At 43.7% G+C, this 13,659-nt stretch overlaps 1 protein-coding gene across 1 annotated transcript; it reads left to right on the top strand.

The window, feature by feature from the left end:
* The first annotated feature begins 448 nt into the window (after positions 1 to 448).
* On the top strand, positions 449 to 9,160 carry LOC119453727 (gastrula zinc finger protein XlCGF49.1-like). Its single transcript, XM_037715798.2, has 4 exons — positions 449 to 507; positions 612 to 679; positions 8,017 to 8,372; positions 8,453 to 9,160. Exons 1-4 carry the CDS (start codon positions 449 to 451, stop codon positions 8,585 to 8,587), a joined length of 618 nt encoding a protein of 205 aa, XP_037571726.2. The 3' UTR covers positions 8,588 to 9,160.
* The last annotated feature ends 4,499 nt before the right edge of the window (positions 9,161 to 13,659 follow it).

Raw genomic sequence — 13,659 nt, 5'->3', positions numbered from 1 at the left:
GCCTAAGAACTACAGTGTTTCTTGAAGTCTTGTACGTCAAAATTCCCGTGTTTCGTGCGGTCCAGGAAACGCGAGCAATTCTTATTTTGCACGACTTGCGTATGCGGCGTGAGCATGGCCCACGGCGGCTAAGGTGACATAAAGCTGCATTTGGCGACTGCCAAACACCAAAGCTTCCTTCGTGCTGCTGAGAAGCAGAAAGCCGTGAGCAACTTCTTTGGCAACAGCAATGAAGATAATGTTGTGCGTGCAGAGTGCCTTTTCACTGGATTTCTCATGGAGTACAATTTGCCGCTAAGGGTGAATGATCACGTTGGGCCACTTCTGCGCAAGATGTTCCCGAAGTGCGAAGATGCGAAGCGCTACGGATGCCATGTTTTCACCTTTGCAGTCGACGGCAGCGGTGACACCTCATCGCAGCTTTACCCTGTCGTGACAACCTAGAGAAATGCGGGCGGGATGCAAGCACTTCAAGGAGAGGATACTGGCCAAAAAATTGGCAGTCTCGTGCCCGACGCATTGCGTTCGCTTTATACTTTATATATCTGAGTCGAATTGCAGACAAGATATGTCTAACCTTGCAGACTAGACTAATAGCATGCGCGGCATAGAGAGAGAGGGAGAGATCCCCCTCCCCGCGCGGTGAGTCTCCCGATTTTCGCAGTCCCCAGGTTGGCAGGTATACCTTTATATGAAGGCACAGCAAAGCTAATCCATCACCTGTTTCTATGGAAGACGTGTATGCAGCAAAATGCTCAGTTGTGGGTAAATTCTGATTGGGAGGTCTCGCTGAAATATTTCGGTGTCCTCCAAATGAATAGCTGCCTGTTTAAATGTTCTTCTGAAATCATTAATGTCTACAGTGCACAAGAAAAGCTAATTGCGTGTTGTCTTTCTAGCCTCGTAGTGGCTTCACCTGTAGGAAAGTCTTGTTTGTTTAGGTGCATGAATACGTGGATGCCTTGTGTTTGACCTGATAGCATTTGTAACCCTTTCAGTGCCGTTTTTTTTTTTCAGAGGTAACTCACCTGCAGCATCGTTTCTGTTTCTTGGATATTATAAAACGAACACAGCGGTTTACTTTTTGTTACATAGAAGGGCAGAAATGACACGGATAATGACAAAATCTCTCCAGGTATTGTGCTCACATTCCTATCTGACATCAGTGACACGGTGGGACAAACTCGCGAAAACATACCGGTACGTCAGTGTACTGAATAGGTTAAAAATGAGTGAACAAGAGCAGTTTGGGTGCACTCAAAGAAGCCGTTTCATTGTTTTGTTGGCATCTTTTAATGGTGTAGCATTCAGGGTACTTAACATACTTTCCAGGGGCCAACTATCTATGTATGTATGTTTGTATCTGTTTTCCCCCCTACCTGGGTGATTGGGTAGTCTGTGAACGAATGGGCAGTGCATTGGGCTGCTGCACTGAGGGAAGAAGGTTTGAAACCAACAATTGCAAATTTTTTTGATGCACTGTCGTATGTGTATAGCTTTATGTTATCAAAGATATGTAAACTTTACCTTCACCATGACCACTCATTCAAATCTTTGCTGTAAGTTATTGAAATGTTTGCTATTTTAATTGGATGAAGTGGCAGCCCATGCAGTCACTACACTCCACGTCCTCTGACTTTAATAAATTTTATAATTGAACACTTATTTATTAGAGTTTGGATTTTATAAAACTGGTCATTGGGCAATCATATATACGAGGTGCGTTCAAAAGGTTTCAAACCTTTGGTCAGCGGGTATACATTTATTGGTTAGGAGGTGCAATCCCTAATCCCCTTTTCTTGGTAATGAACACATACACACTCCTCCCAGCAGTCCCGCCATTGTTGGGAACACTTCTGGGCCACATCTTTCGGAATGGTGATCAGCTGAGCTGTCACATTCCGCATGATGTCTTCTCTTGACTGAAATCGGGTTCCTTTCCACGAGCATTTTCAGCTTGAGAAACCACAGGAATGTTGTGTTTGGCGAAGAAAGTCTGAATGGGATGCGCGGAATGGATGGTACATTATCATGGTGGACCTGCCAAGGTTTTGCTGCCCACAGATCTGGTCGTTCGCGCTGCATAGCAACAGAAAGGTGACGAAGGACCTCCTGGTAGTATTCCTTTGTGATGGTTTGGCCTTGTGGTGCATACTCATGATGCACCACACCACGGAAGTCGAAGAAAATGCTCAACATGACTTTGGCATTGCTGCAGTCCGGACTGGCCATGTTTTTTTTTGTTTTGGGGGTGTCGGATGTTTCCCCTGTGACGACTGAATGTTGGTTTGTCGGTCGTATCTATAAAGCCACGACTCATCGCCTGTGATCATGGTGTTCAGAAAGTTGGGGTTACTGTTTGCATTGTCCAGCAGGTCCTGTGTGATTTCCAGGTGGAGTTGCTTCTGCTCCATTGTTAGCAGTTTCGGTACGAATATCGCAGGCACTCTCCTCATGCCGAAATCCTCGATCAAATGTGACGGACCTCCATGACCAAATCTGCATTTGTTCAATCACATTCTTATTTTGGCTTGCTGAGGATTTGTCTGAATGCAGCTCGCTGTCCACTGATGTGCAGCCATCTTTGAAGCGGTTCTACCACTTCTTTATCCGTCAGGTGCTCATGGCATCGTCCCCAAAAGTCTGTTGAATCTTGAAAATGCTTTCTGCTTAGGTATCGCCAAGCTTTTGGCAAAATTTGATGCAGTATCGCCGCTCATATGTTTCCGTCATTTTGCAACTTACTGGAATCCTGCAAGTGCTCACTCACATCCTCACCAATAGGCCGACTGCCATCAACTAATGCTTTCTGCGGGATGAAAAAAATTCACGCATTCGCATGTAAGTCCCCTCGACATCACCCAAGTCAGCCTCCCACACTTCATTGGTTTACGTGGCAAAAAAAAGAAGGTTCAATACTATTTGAACACACCTCGTATGTAAATATGGAGGAAATCCAACCGGTTGACCAGCTTTGCTTTATTTGATGTTTTCAGAGATCCCCCTCAAAATGATGTACTAGCAAATGCTCATTATTAGCACTAGGATCTGTGTGCTATGATTTTGGCATTCTGTAATTGCATTTTGGTTTTCAATATACAGGATCAAGGCATCCATCCTCTCCAACAACTACCGAAGATAAATCACAGCAGAGACGCCTCCACCGCTGTGACTTCTGTGACATTGAAGTTGGAGAACTGTTTTGGGGGGGGGGGGGGGGTCTGAAAAAACACATCAGGGTCCACACAGGCGAGAGGCCATTTCAGTGCCCTTCATACCCTCGGGCTTTTGTTAAAAGTAGCGAACTCGAGAGACACTTGTGCATACACACAGGCGGGCAACGAAATCACTGTACCAGCTGCTCCAAGTCCTTTGTGCAGGCCGATAATTTCAGGACACGCAACCATGCTGCACAGTAAGCAGCAGTGACATTGGTGTACTTCTGGGGATTAATGTAGTCTGAATATGGAATCTATATAGTAGATGTGCAGGATGCTGTGTGGTGTTGTGCGTTGTGAAGGGGCCAGAAGTTTTGCTATGTTTTGGCATATGTTGAACTGCTAAGTAAATTTTATTTCACTGCAGTCTAACAAGTTGCAAAGAAATTTGATGTAGTGACACTGCTTGCGTTACTGTAACCATATTTATTCTGTGTGGCTGCATGGCAAAGCTCAACAAAGTTGAAAGCAATCAACTATGCCTGGAGAATAGGCGTGTTTGCAGTAAATGTAGCCACGATAAATTCTGAATGTACTGTCGATGTAAATGGGGTGCCTGTGCTGGCAGTGAAGCATGGCTCCTGGCAACACAGTAACTTAACATTTCGATTCCTTCTATCTCCCCTAATATTGAACCAATTTGAAAAATCCTTGCAGCAAAACATCCTGGCGGCACTTTACAACATTGAGTGTACGAGGTCTATTAGAAAACTATGTGACCTTATTTTTTTGCGAACACCTGATGGATATGAAACAAGCGCACTTGCATCAGCCGACCTTAAACCTTCGTGCGCATGCGCCAATTTTTTCCCGCCTGCCAATAGCGTCAGTCGCTGGGACGCAGCGTTTCAGTGAAGTAGTGCGCAGTGCCCTCGTCGGTTTTTTTATTGCAAGGAAAATGATGGAGCGACTGGAGCAGCGCTACTGCATCAAATTTTGCCAGAAACTGGGCAACAGCGAAGTGGAAACCATTTGGAAGATTCAGACGGCTTTCAGTGACGAAGCTATGGGGAGCACACAGATTAAGGATTGGGTACAACAGGTTTAAAGACGGCTGCACATCAGTGGAGAGCGAGCCACGCTCCAGCCGGCCATCAACATGCCGAAATGACCAGGCCATTGCCGAAGTGAACGCTGTGGTGATGCCGGATCGTCGTGTGACTATCCGAAAAATTGCGGCAGAGGTGGACATCCACACTTTTTCTGCACATTCCGTTATGACCGAAGATATGGCCATGAAGAGAGTAGCGGTGAAATTCGTGACGAAGCTGCTCACGGTGGAGGAAAAGCAACTTCGTGTTGAAGTCTCACAGGAGATGCTGGATTCCACAAACCTTGACCCCGACTTCATGAACACCATAATGACTGGTGACGAGTCTTGGGTGTACGGGCACGACCCGGATACCAAATCCCAGTCGTCACAGTGGAAGCATTCCACATCACCAAGACCAAAGAAGGCCCGCCAAGTGCGCAGCAACGTCAAAGGGATGCTGACTGCTTTCTTTGACTCCCGCGGTGTGGTACGCCACGAGTATGCACCGCAGGGTCAAACAATCACCAGAGTACTACGGGGATGTCCTCCATCGCCTACGTGATGCTGTGCGGTGCAAGAGACCAAAGTTGTGGTCAACAGGAAATTGGCGCATCCATCACGACAATGCTCCTGCACATTCCTCGCACTTGATTCAGATTTTTTTGGCGAAAAACCAGACTCCTGTAGTTCAACAGGCTTCTTACTCTCCTGATATGACCCCCTGCGACTTCTGGCCATTTCCCAAAATCAAGAGGCCATTGAAAGGAGCGCAATTTCAGACAAGAGAGGACATTATGGCTGCAATGACAGCTGAGCTAAACTCCATTCCGAAAGAGGCCTTCTTGGAGTGCTTCCAACAATGGCAGCACCGCTGGGAGAAGTGTGTGGAGTCCCAAAGAGACTACTTTGAGGGTGATTAGGTTTCCAATGCTCCAGTTATGCCAGTTTTTTAAAGCGAAGCTTTGTACCTCTACCAGCCAAGGCTTCTGTCGTGTCCGTCGTTGTAATCAAAAAATGATCCCGATGAACCGCTAACAATTGCAGGTATAGCAGTATAGCTTACTTGAATTCAGGCATTCAGCGTACAACTAAGCACTCGTTTTCGCAAGAAAAACCACAAAAACAAGCTTTAAAGTGATGAGCCAACATGATGGATGATAAGGGCTCCGGGCAAACAACGGAAACAGGCTCGGCGCGGTCCGTAAGATTAGATTGCAGCTGTTGCAAAGCTTATGCAGCTGCTTGAAAGAGGGTTGACGTCATTCGAAACCCTTCCAGCCTAGTAACTGCTTCGGTTCATTTTCTAGACTACCCCACTATGGGGTAGTCTAGTAGTGTATATCACACCGATAATAAAGCAGTAGTGAACATTGTTGTGAAGTAAATAATAATAAAGGCCGTGGTTAAAGTTACGTTGTAGTGTGTGAAATATCAAGTGCGCCGCAGTCACCGTGAGGGTGGCGTAAAAAAAGCTTCGCTTTCCAACCACCTTCACAGTGTGGATTGGCGGGCAATTTTTTTCTTCGGCCAAAGGTTGGATACTTTTCTAACAGACCTCATATAACCGAAATATCAGAATGAGCCTGGTGAAGGGCCATTTAAAAGATGTTTACATGCGTATTAGAAACGGTAACTGCATATCATTAGTTGTTAGTGCTCTCAGTAATAGCAAAGACCTGTGTGCTGAGGTATGACTGCTATGTGGGTGCCTTGTTTTGGAGATAAACAGTATTTCCAAGTTGGGTTTAATATGGCTGCACTCACAGAAGAACCTATTTCATGATCTTGTTAGCATCTTTGTCTCTGTGGCAACCACTGCTTTGCTGCAGACTATATTTTGTAAGTTGGAAGTAATCAACAATCTTTTCTCAAGTTTACATCAATTTTTCAGTAGCATATCTTCTAAATAAAAGACACTTGAAACACTCATTTTCCCCTTCAGGTTGACTATGTACTTGTCCTTTTTTTCCCCCCTCTTGAATTACGAAGTGTAAGCCATCAGATTGCGTCATGCCATAAGATTCATTCTAGTGAAGCCGAATTGATAAAAGATAAATTGGGATCGTGGTCTTCTGGTTCAATACCGTGTGGCACTGTGTTCGTAGCAATGCTTATTTCAGACTTCATTCTGGATAATACCAGTAATGTTTCTTCCATTCATTAGCCCAAGGAATTTTATTGGCTTGTCACTTACTCTAGGTGTTCATTCTTTGCCCTGCTTTTTGCGGAAGGTGAACTTCTGTTCTGTGTCACTTTTTCTGCAGGTTTTGTAATGAATCTCCTGTTCAGCTTCAGGGTACTGTAATCCTGTCATATATAATTAAATGAATTCAGATACTCTCAAGCTGAAAACAGCAGATTCGTCGATTCATGCTGTCTTGGTATCTAATACTCTCTTGCTGTGGATTGTGTGATGACATCGTAGTAGCATGGTTGAACTTTATTGAGTCCTATTCATATTGTGCAGAGTTTCAAAAGATGTATGTACAGCTTTTGTAAAAAATGAAGCCAATATTTTAAGAATACTCCGTGCTGGAATGCTGTGCTGAATACTCGACGCTTTGACAGAACAGCAGGAAGCTGGCAAGACATTTTGTATTCAGCTGGCATCGATAACCTAATGGCTGTTTCTTTTGACAAAGGCTGAGCATTTATTGTTGTGCAATGTGGCTGGCATAAGATGTGCTTTTGACAGCACTCTTATCCACTTTCCCTACCTGCTTGTCTACCCTAGGATACGAACACTGTGTTCTCATTCACTCTATATAGCATGATGGCTTTTTTTTTTTAGTGGTTGTATGTTTGTGAATTTTCATTCATTGGTGAGCTTGGTTTCTTTCATATTTTTTTCTGGGGGCGTGATAAGATGTCTTTTCTATTCACGTCACATACCTCGCCATGGTGGCTTAGCTGCTATGGCGTTGCGCTGTTAAAGCACGCAGTCCTGGGATCAATTGTGGGCCGTGGCAGCCACAATATTATGGAGCGAAATGTGGCTAATCAGATCAGGGTTCTGGCACAAAAAACCCCAGAATTCATTTATTGAATGACATTTTTATTGCCTGTTATATCTAATAGGTGTACTCCTTCTTGGAACCTTCCTTCTTAGGGCTCTGTTTGAGCCATGTCATTGTCTTGCACATAATCATTCCTTTACAGTAATTCAACGATCTGTATTCAATATGAATTAACTGTCTGCTTTCGAGCAATGTACAAATCATTGAGCTTAGGGATTGTAATTGTTTATATGCTTTGTGCTTGCTTGCGCTTATATAGAAATAACTTTTTTTTGCAATTTGTTAAAAACCCAATCCTCTCCTAATACCACTACATTTTGCGTTTCATTTTATTGGGTGCTCCAGAGAAGTTGAGTGATAGCACTTGGAAGTTCATTAATTTTTGCCATGAAATGCACCTTTTATAAAGTTTCAACTGCAATTAAAAATTTGAGCTTCTTACTTCCTCCGTTTGCCCAACTATGGTACCAGAAGTCCTACTTTCACCAGTGGGCCATGTTTCTCCTGTTATATTTGTTTTAAGTTGTGTTTTGACAGCCATGCAATGAGAAGTACACTGCGCAATGGTATTGTAGAAGTAGGTAGTGGTTACAAGTGGCTTTTTTTGGTATTTTGTCGAGCTTCGTTTGATATTTTTTGAGATCACCTTCAAGAACTACTGAACTAACAAAAAGCTCATCATTAGTACTAGCATCTGTGTGTGTTGATATTGGCATTCCTTAAGTGAAATTTGGTTTTCATTGTGCAGGATCAAAGCATTCATCCTGCCCAGGAGCTGCCGAGGAGGACAAGTTGCAGCAAGGACTCCTCCGCCGCTGTGATTACTGTGACTATGAAACTGCAAAACTGTCCAATCTTAAAGCACACATCAGGAACCACACAGACGAGCGGCCATTTCAGTGCCCTACTTGCTCTCTGCGCTTCTTGCAAAACGCCCATCTTAACAGACACCTGCTTATCCACACTGGTGAGCGCCCATTTCAGTGCGGTTCATGCTCGCTGAGCTTCTCACAAAAGGCCCATCTTAACAGACACTTGCGTATCCACACTGGTGATCGGCCATATAAATGCCATTTGTGCCCTAAGAGCTTCTCACACAGATCCGTTCTAGATGGTCATCTGCGCATCCACTCAGGCGAGCGGCCATATCAGTGCCCTCGTGCCCTCTGAATTTTGCTTTTCAGAGCCATCTGAAGAGCCACATGCGCATTCACACAGGCGAGCGACCTTACAGCTGCACCATCTGCTCCAAGTCTTTTGTGCGGCCTAATGACTTGACGAGACACGTGAAAACGGTGCACAGTGACAGCCTTGAGTAAGTCACCAGCCTTGTTGGTGTGCATTATATATAAGGCAGAGTCTAAAATTATGAATCTACATATCTGCGCAGTATGCTGCCTGGTATCGTGGTGCATCAGGAAGCAAGTGTTATGTTTTTATATCTTAAAATGCCAAGCCACTTCACGAGATGTTTCGGCATAATCTAACAAGTTGCAGCGAGAGGGGCTGATATTGCTTTCATTACACTATCCACATTCCTGTGGTGTCCCTTCATGTGCAAATTGAGAAGCCATCCTCCCTCAACTTTGCCTTCAAAACACCACTGTTTGCAGGGAGATAGTTGGGATAAGTTCTGAATGTTAGGTCTATTATTGGGACTTGCTGGTCTTCTCCAGTTATATTGCTGCCTAAATGAACTTTCGTGTAAATTAAATGGCCCCTCACCAGGTTTGGGCATCGCTAACAAACAAGCATGGTGGATTGGTTGTGCAGTGACATTTATTCAGCAATCTATGAAACCATTGCACAACACGAAAACAGCTCAAATTTTAAATGAAAGCGTGTGTGGCCTTCTTCTGGAGGGGGCCTGGCTTTTACTGTCCTAAAGGGGTCAATTTCCACAACCAAGTCTGAAATTGCTCTGATGGCCTGCCCGTACACTTATTTGGTGTCTGTGCTTGTACTGTGACAGGAAAAGCGGATGTGCGCGTGTATAATTAAGGAACGCATACATCCCCTCCGTGACAGTGGCCCCTTTATACTCTTGGTATGATTCACCCCAATACATTGTGTATGTTTGACTGCTTAACATTTCTGTGCTGCGGCAAAGCTGACTTTTGGGAGCCGGCATTATGCAACAAGACTTATGCAGTGCTTTCCACGCTATGAATCTATCGGCAAAGATAATGAAATAGCTATTGGCTGCTTTTGTGCACTTGGTAAGGGTATGCCAGGAAACGGAAAGGATAACGAGAAAAAATCCGTCTACCAAGGACGGCTCGGGGTGCTGAAACGAGCCCTCTCACCACCAAGACACTCAACTTTTGGGCAAGGCACTAGTGGAGACGAAAGGAGAGAGAAAGCCACTCATTGGTGCAATAACTACGTTATATTGAAGCATCCAGAAAAAAACTGTGGCAGGATATTAGTGAGGTGACGTAAATTAACAGTGAGGTCATTCTATAATTAATTGAAAAATTATTTCAGGGCCCCTGAGCCACCTTTTATCGAAGTGGCGAAAAGCATTTGAAGTGAAATTAGGCTATTTCAAAAATACTCTGCTGCAAGAAGTACTTCAATACATTCAGCAGAAGCGGAGTTATTGGCAATCAAACACGGCCTTTGCTGTGCTCCCGTTCCTTTTTCAATGCCCTGCACTGCGAAGGCTACAGCGGAGTGGGGTGGGGCCACAATGCTCCTCCTTCGAAATGTCACCGTGGCGCGCAGTTCAAATTTCATTTGGGATGTTAACATAGACGCCACGGCTTCTGATTTTGGTGCCTACGACGTGCTAAACGTAAGCCAAACGCAGTTGTCCTAAGCGAGCTGCAGTGCGCTTAGCCAGTGGACTCGTGGCGGCCGCGGTGTAGCTGACTGCAGCGACCAATAGCAGCCGCGTATGGTAATGTGCTTTATTACGAAATAAAGCACCCGGAAAAGAGTGAGGATCATGGCTTCTGTTGAAACGAGAGCGTTTGAGAGAAAGGTGACTTCGCGCTCCACTTGCGAGCTCCATGCACAGCATACAACAGCAAAAGTTGGCTGAGATGTTTACAGGAGCCTAGGCTGTGTTATTTCACATGGCCCAAGGGGGGTGTTTCAGGGCCCCTTTAATGCTCTCACTTATACCAAAAAACTTGTGTGTTCACGTAGAACCAATATGTAGGTGCCTTGTCTGTTTTGGAGCTGAACAGTATTTCCAAGTTGTCAAGACCTGTTTGTCATTTTGTAATTTTCTAATCGTTTCTAAAGAAGATGCCTTGAAGCACTCGTTTATCACTTTGGCTTAAATATGTACTTTTTTTTCGTCTTGAAACGGGTTAGTCTGCGTAAGATTTCACTGTGCTATAGGATTCACCTTAGTGAAGATGGATTGATAGAAAAACATGATTTTAAATTATAGTCCTCTGCATCAATACCAGGTAGCATCTTGTTCATAGCAATGCTTATTTCACATAATCAATTTGTATATACCAAAATGGATTAAGGTGCTCTGAAGCTGAAGAACCAAGAACCGTTGATTCATGTTGTCATGGTATCTAGTCCTTTGTCTTTTTCCTGCTGAGGATTGTGTGAGGACATTGTGCTGGCATGTGGACCTTTATTCAGTCATACTGTGCATAACTTAATGAGCGGTCTTATGTACAGCCTTTAGCAAAAGAAATGTCACCTGTTTAAGCACAAATTCTGCTTTCTCATTGCGGGGCTGGAGAACTGTTAGGAGCTAGTACTTTATGACATTTTGACCAACACAGCAGGAGGTGAACAAGACATTTCATATTCAGCTGCCATCAGTAATATAGTTACTTCATTTCTTTTGACAAAGGATGTGCATTTAGTATTGTGGCTGGTGTGAGAAAGCAACACTTGGTTCCCTACTTTATCTACATGGGTATGACTAGTTGATAAAGAATGCTATACTTGCATCCCCACTATCTAGGATTTGTAGAATGTGTGATAAGTTTTGTTAGTGTCTGTACCATTGGGAATTTTCCTTTATGTGTGCGACTGGTACCTTCAGTTTTTGTTCTGTGGGCATGAAAAAATGTGACCTTTTCTATTCATCTCACATTTTGATTGCCCTTTGGATGTATAACTCTTTCTCGGAATCTTTTTTCTTGTACTCTGGGCCATGTCATTGGGCTTGGAAGCATTCCTTTACAACAGTTGAATGATATGCCTTCACTAAGAATTAATTGACACTGTCTTTCCTGGAGGATTATGTAAATCACTGTGCTTGATAGGTGCATTGCTAATGTTGTTTATATGTTTTTTTGTTTGCACTTACAGTGATAACTTCTGTTGTAATCGATTGTTAATAAACATCATCTTTCTCTTACTTTTAGAGTTTCCTAAGCATTCTATTGTCTTCGATGCACCTGTTTAATAACAGTGATGGCACTTGCAGGTTTTATTTCTTATCACATATTCATCCCCAATTTGATGTGTGAGCCAGTTCTTGAGATCTTTTTTCTTTTTTTCATTCCTACATTGTTTCATCTAAGACACTGGCAATTTTGGTGCCACTACTGTTTTATCTTCACGCGAATGTTTGAATGCCTTGAAAAGCCGTTAGTCCGAAAAGCACATTTTGAAGACCTTAGGACTCTTTGAATTCTTACGTGTCCCTAAAATTCTTGGAATGTTGATTTTATGTAAACAGTTGCCGAACGAATATTCAGGCTTGGAGAGACTCACCAAAAATGATGTCAGGACTACAGGGATGGAAGTGCTGCGCCATCTTGCGCCAAACCATCGAGCTCCACCAACCTGCGCCAAAGCAATAATTTCAAATGAAGTTGCGAAATTTAGCAGGATGTGCGTCTTCAGCGACAACCACACAGCCATAGACATGCGTTGGCTAGTGCTTAGCCCTGCAATCTAAGCCTAAGCAATCCGTTTCAGTGTTGGCATCATTGGAGTGTGGGTGTGTTTGGTGGCATAATTATAACTAGGCCACAAGAAAATGAACACCGTTGTATGCTGTTCAATGCATTATGAGTGTTTTAATAAAGTGTTACACATTTGCGCTTGTACGCGGGCCAGCTAAGGATGATTTAACCAGCTCTCATATAATAGTGCAGTCGGGAAGGGAAGCCGTGCGGAATATATAAGGCCATGCAGTCTGCTCAGCGTGTAGCTCATCAGTTTCGTTATGCATTTGAGCACTTGATTTTGTGCCCTATTGGTACATATGCGGTCGATTAATGGGTGAACACCGTGCGTGACGTTCCTAAATCGATTTTGCGCGTGCACTACGTCCGGTTACCGGGTTGTTAGTGCGACACGCCGACAAACGGCCTGCTTGCTTTCATGAAACTTGTTCGTCACAAATATCCAATGGCAGCTGCAATTGTCACTCAAAGTTGCATTCAGTCTACATTATTTTCTGCCCGGCCATGCCACACAAAATTAAGCTTTTGCCGCCTCAGAACGCAAGCCAAGGATCTAAAGTTTCATATTTATTAACCTTTGCAGATAAATTGTGGTCTTAATTAAACGTTTGATGAAACCATAAACCTCTGAAATTGCATTCACGGCAAAAATGTTCAACGATGCCACTTGTGCAGATCGAGTCATAAATTTTTAAGAAACCATTGTTCGCCGCATGGTTGCTGTTTTACCCTGGCTTTATGGCGCCTGTGGCGGTACCACAAATAAGCCCAAATAATCGAGCTTATTCAAAATATTGGTCGACGACACCGGAAAGGCTGCGAACATTTTTATCCTTTTATTGCTTTAAAAAGAAGTATATGTAAACTTTTTCTCGGCAATCGATGCGAAATACTGTCAAATGTTCAGTGAGCAGTACGTCACACCATATTCATTCTGCAGTATTCTGCTATCTTAACTGAAGGTCGTGAAGAATTAAAAATTACCTAAGGGCACTACGCGGATGTCGTTCCTTGTACCTTGATGGGTTTTTTGTCACGGTGGTCACTGATTATTTCTCGTTCATTGGGCAGGAATACATTTAATTAGCTAAATTGATAAATTTACCTCACCGATGAGATGTCAATGAAACCGTTGATGATGATGTTGACAAATGACTGGTAACAGCATTTGAACTAACCCAGGGGTTCTCAAGCATGTTTGTTCCAACCCTGGTAAGCTCCATGAAGCGCCCAGGAAGCCCCCCCCGCAAATTAACCGAATTAAAATGTCCTAATTAAACTAATTTCGAATTATCCAGAGTATCAAGAAAACAATAAATGAATGCTCACTACGTCAAAACGCTTTTATTTACTGAATGCATCAGCAAATCTTGTTTCTATTTTGCACAAAAGCAGTGAGGAAGCTGAACTTCTTGTCATCTCATGACTGATTAAGTGCTAGCAGCGGCGAGGGCCTCGCAACATCCTTCGCAGCGTGGCCATGGCGCACGTCTTCT

Source organism: Dermacentor silvarum, chromosome 5 (genome assembly GCF_013339745.2).
Source record: "Dermacentor silvarum isolate Dsil-2018 chromosome 5, BIME_Dsil_1.4, whole genome shotgun sequence".
Taxonomy (NCBI): Eukaryota; Metazoa; Arthropoda; class Arachnida; order Ixodida; family Ixodidae; genus Dermacentor; species Dermacentor silvarum.
The sequence above is the reverse complement of the archived record's forward strand: the minus strand, read 5'-3'. Positions and strand labels throughout refer to the sequence as shown.

Coding starts and splice junctions, on each gene's coding strand:
- LOC119453727 (XM_037715798.2), top strand. CDS start 449: ATGCGGGCGGGATGCAAGCACTTCAAGGAGAGGATACTGGCCAAAAAA. Junction 508..611: donor GCCAAAAAATTGGCAGTCTC/GTGCCCGACGCA, acceptor TGCGCGGCATAG/AGAGAGAGGGAGAGATCCCC. Junction 8,373..8,452: donor AGAGCTTCTCACACAGATCC/GTTCTAGATGGT, acceptor TTTGCTTTTCAG/AGCCATCTGAAGAGCCACAT.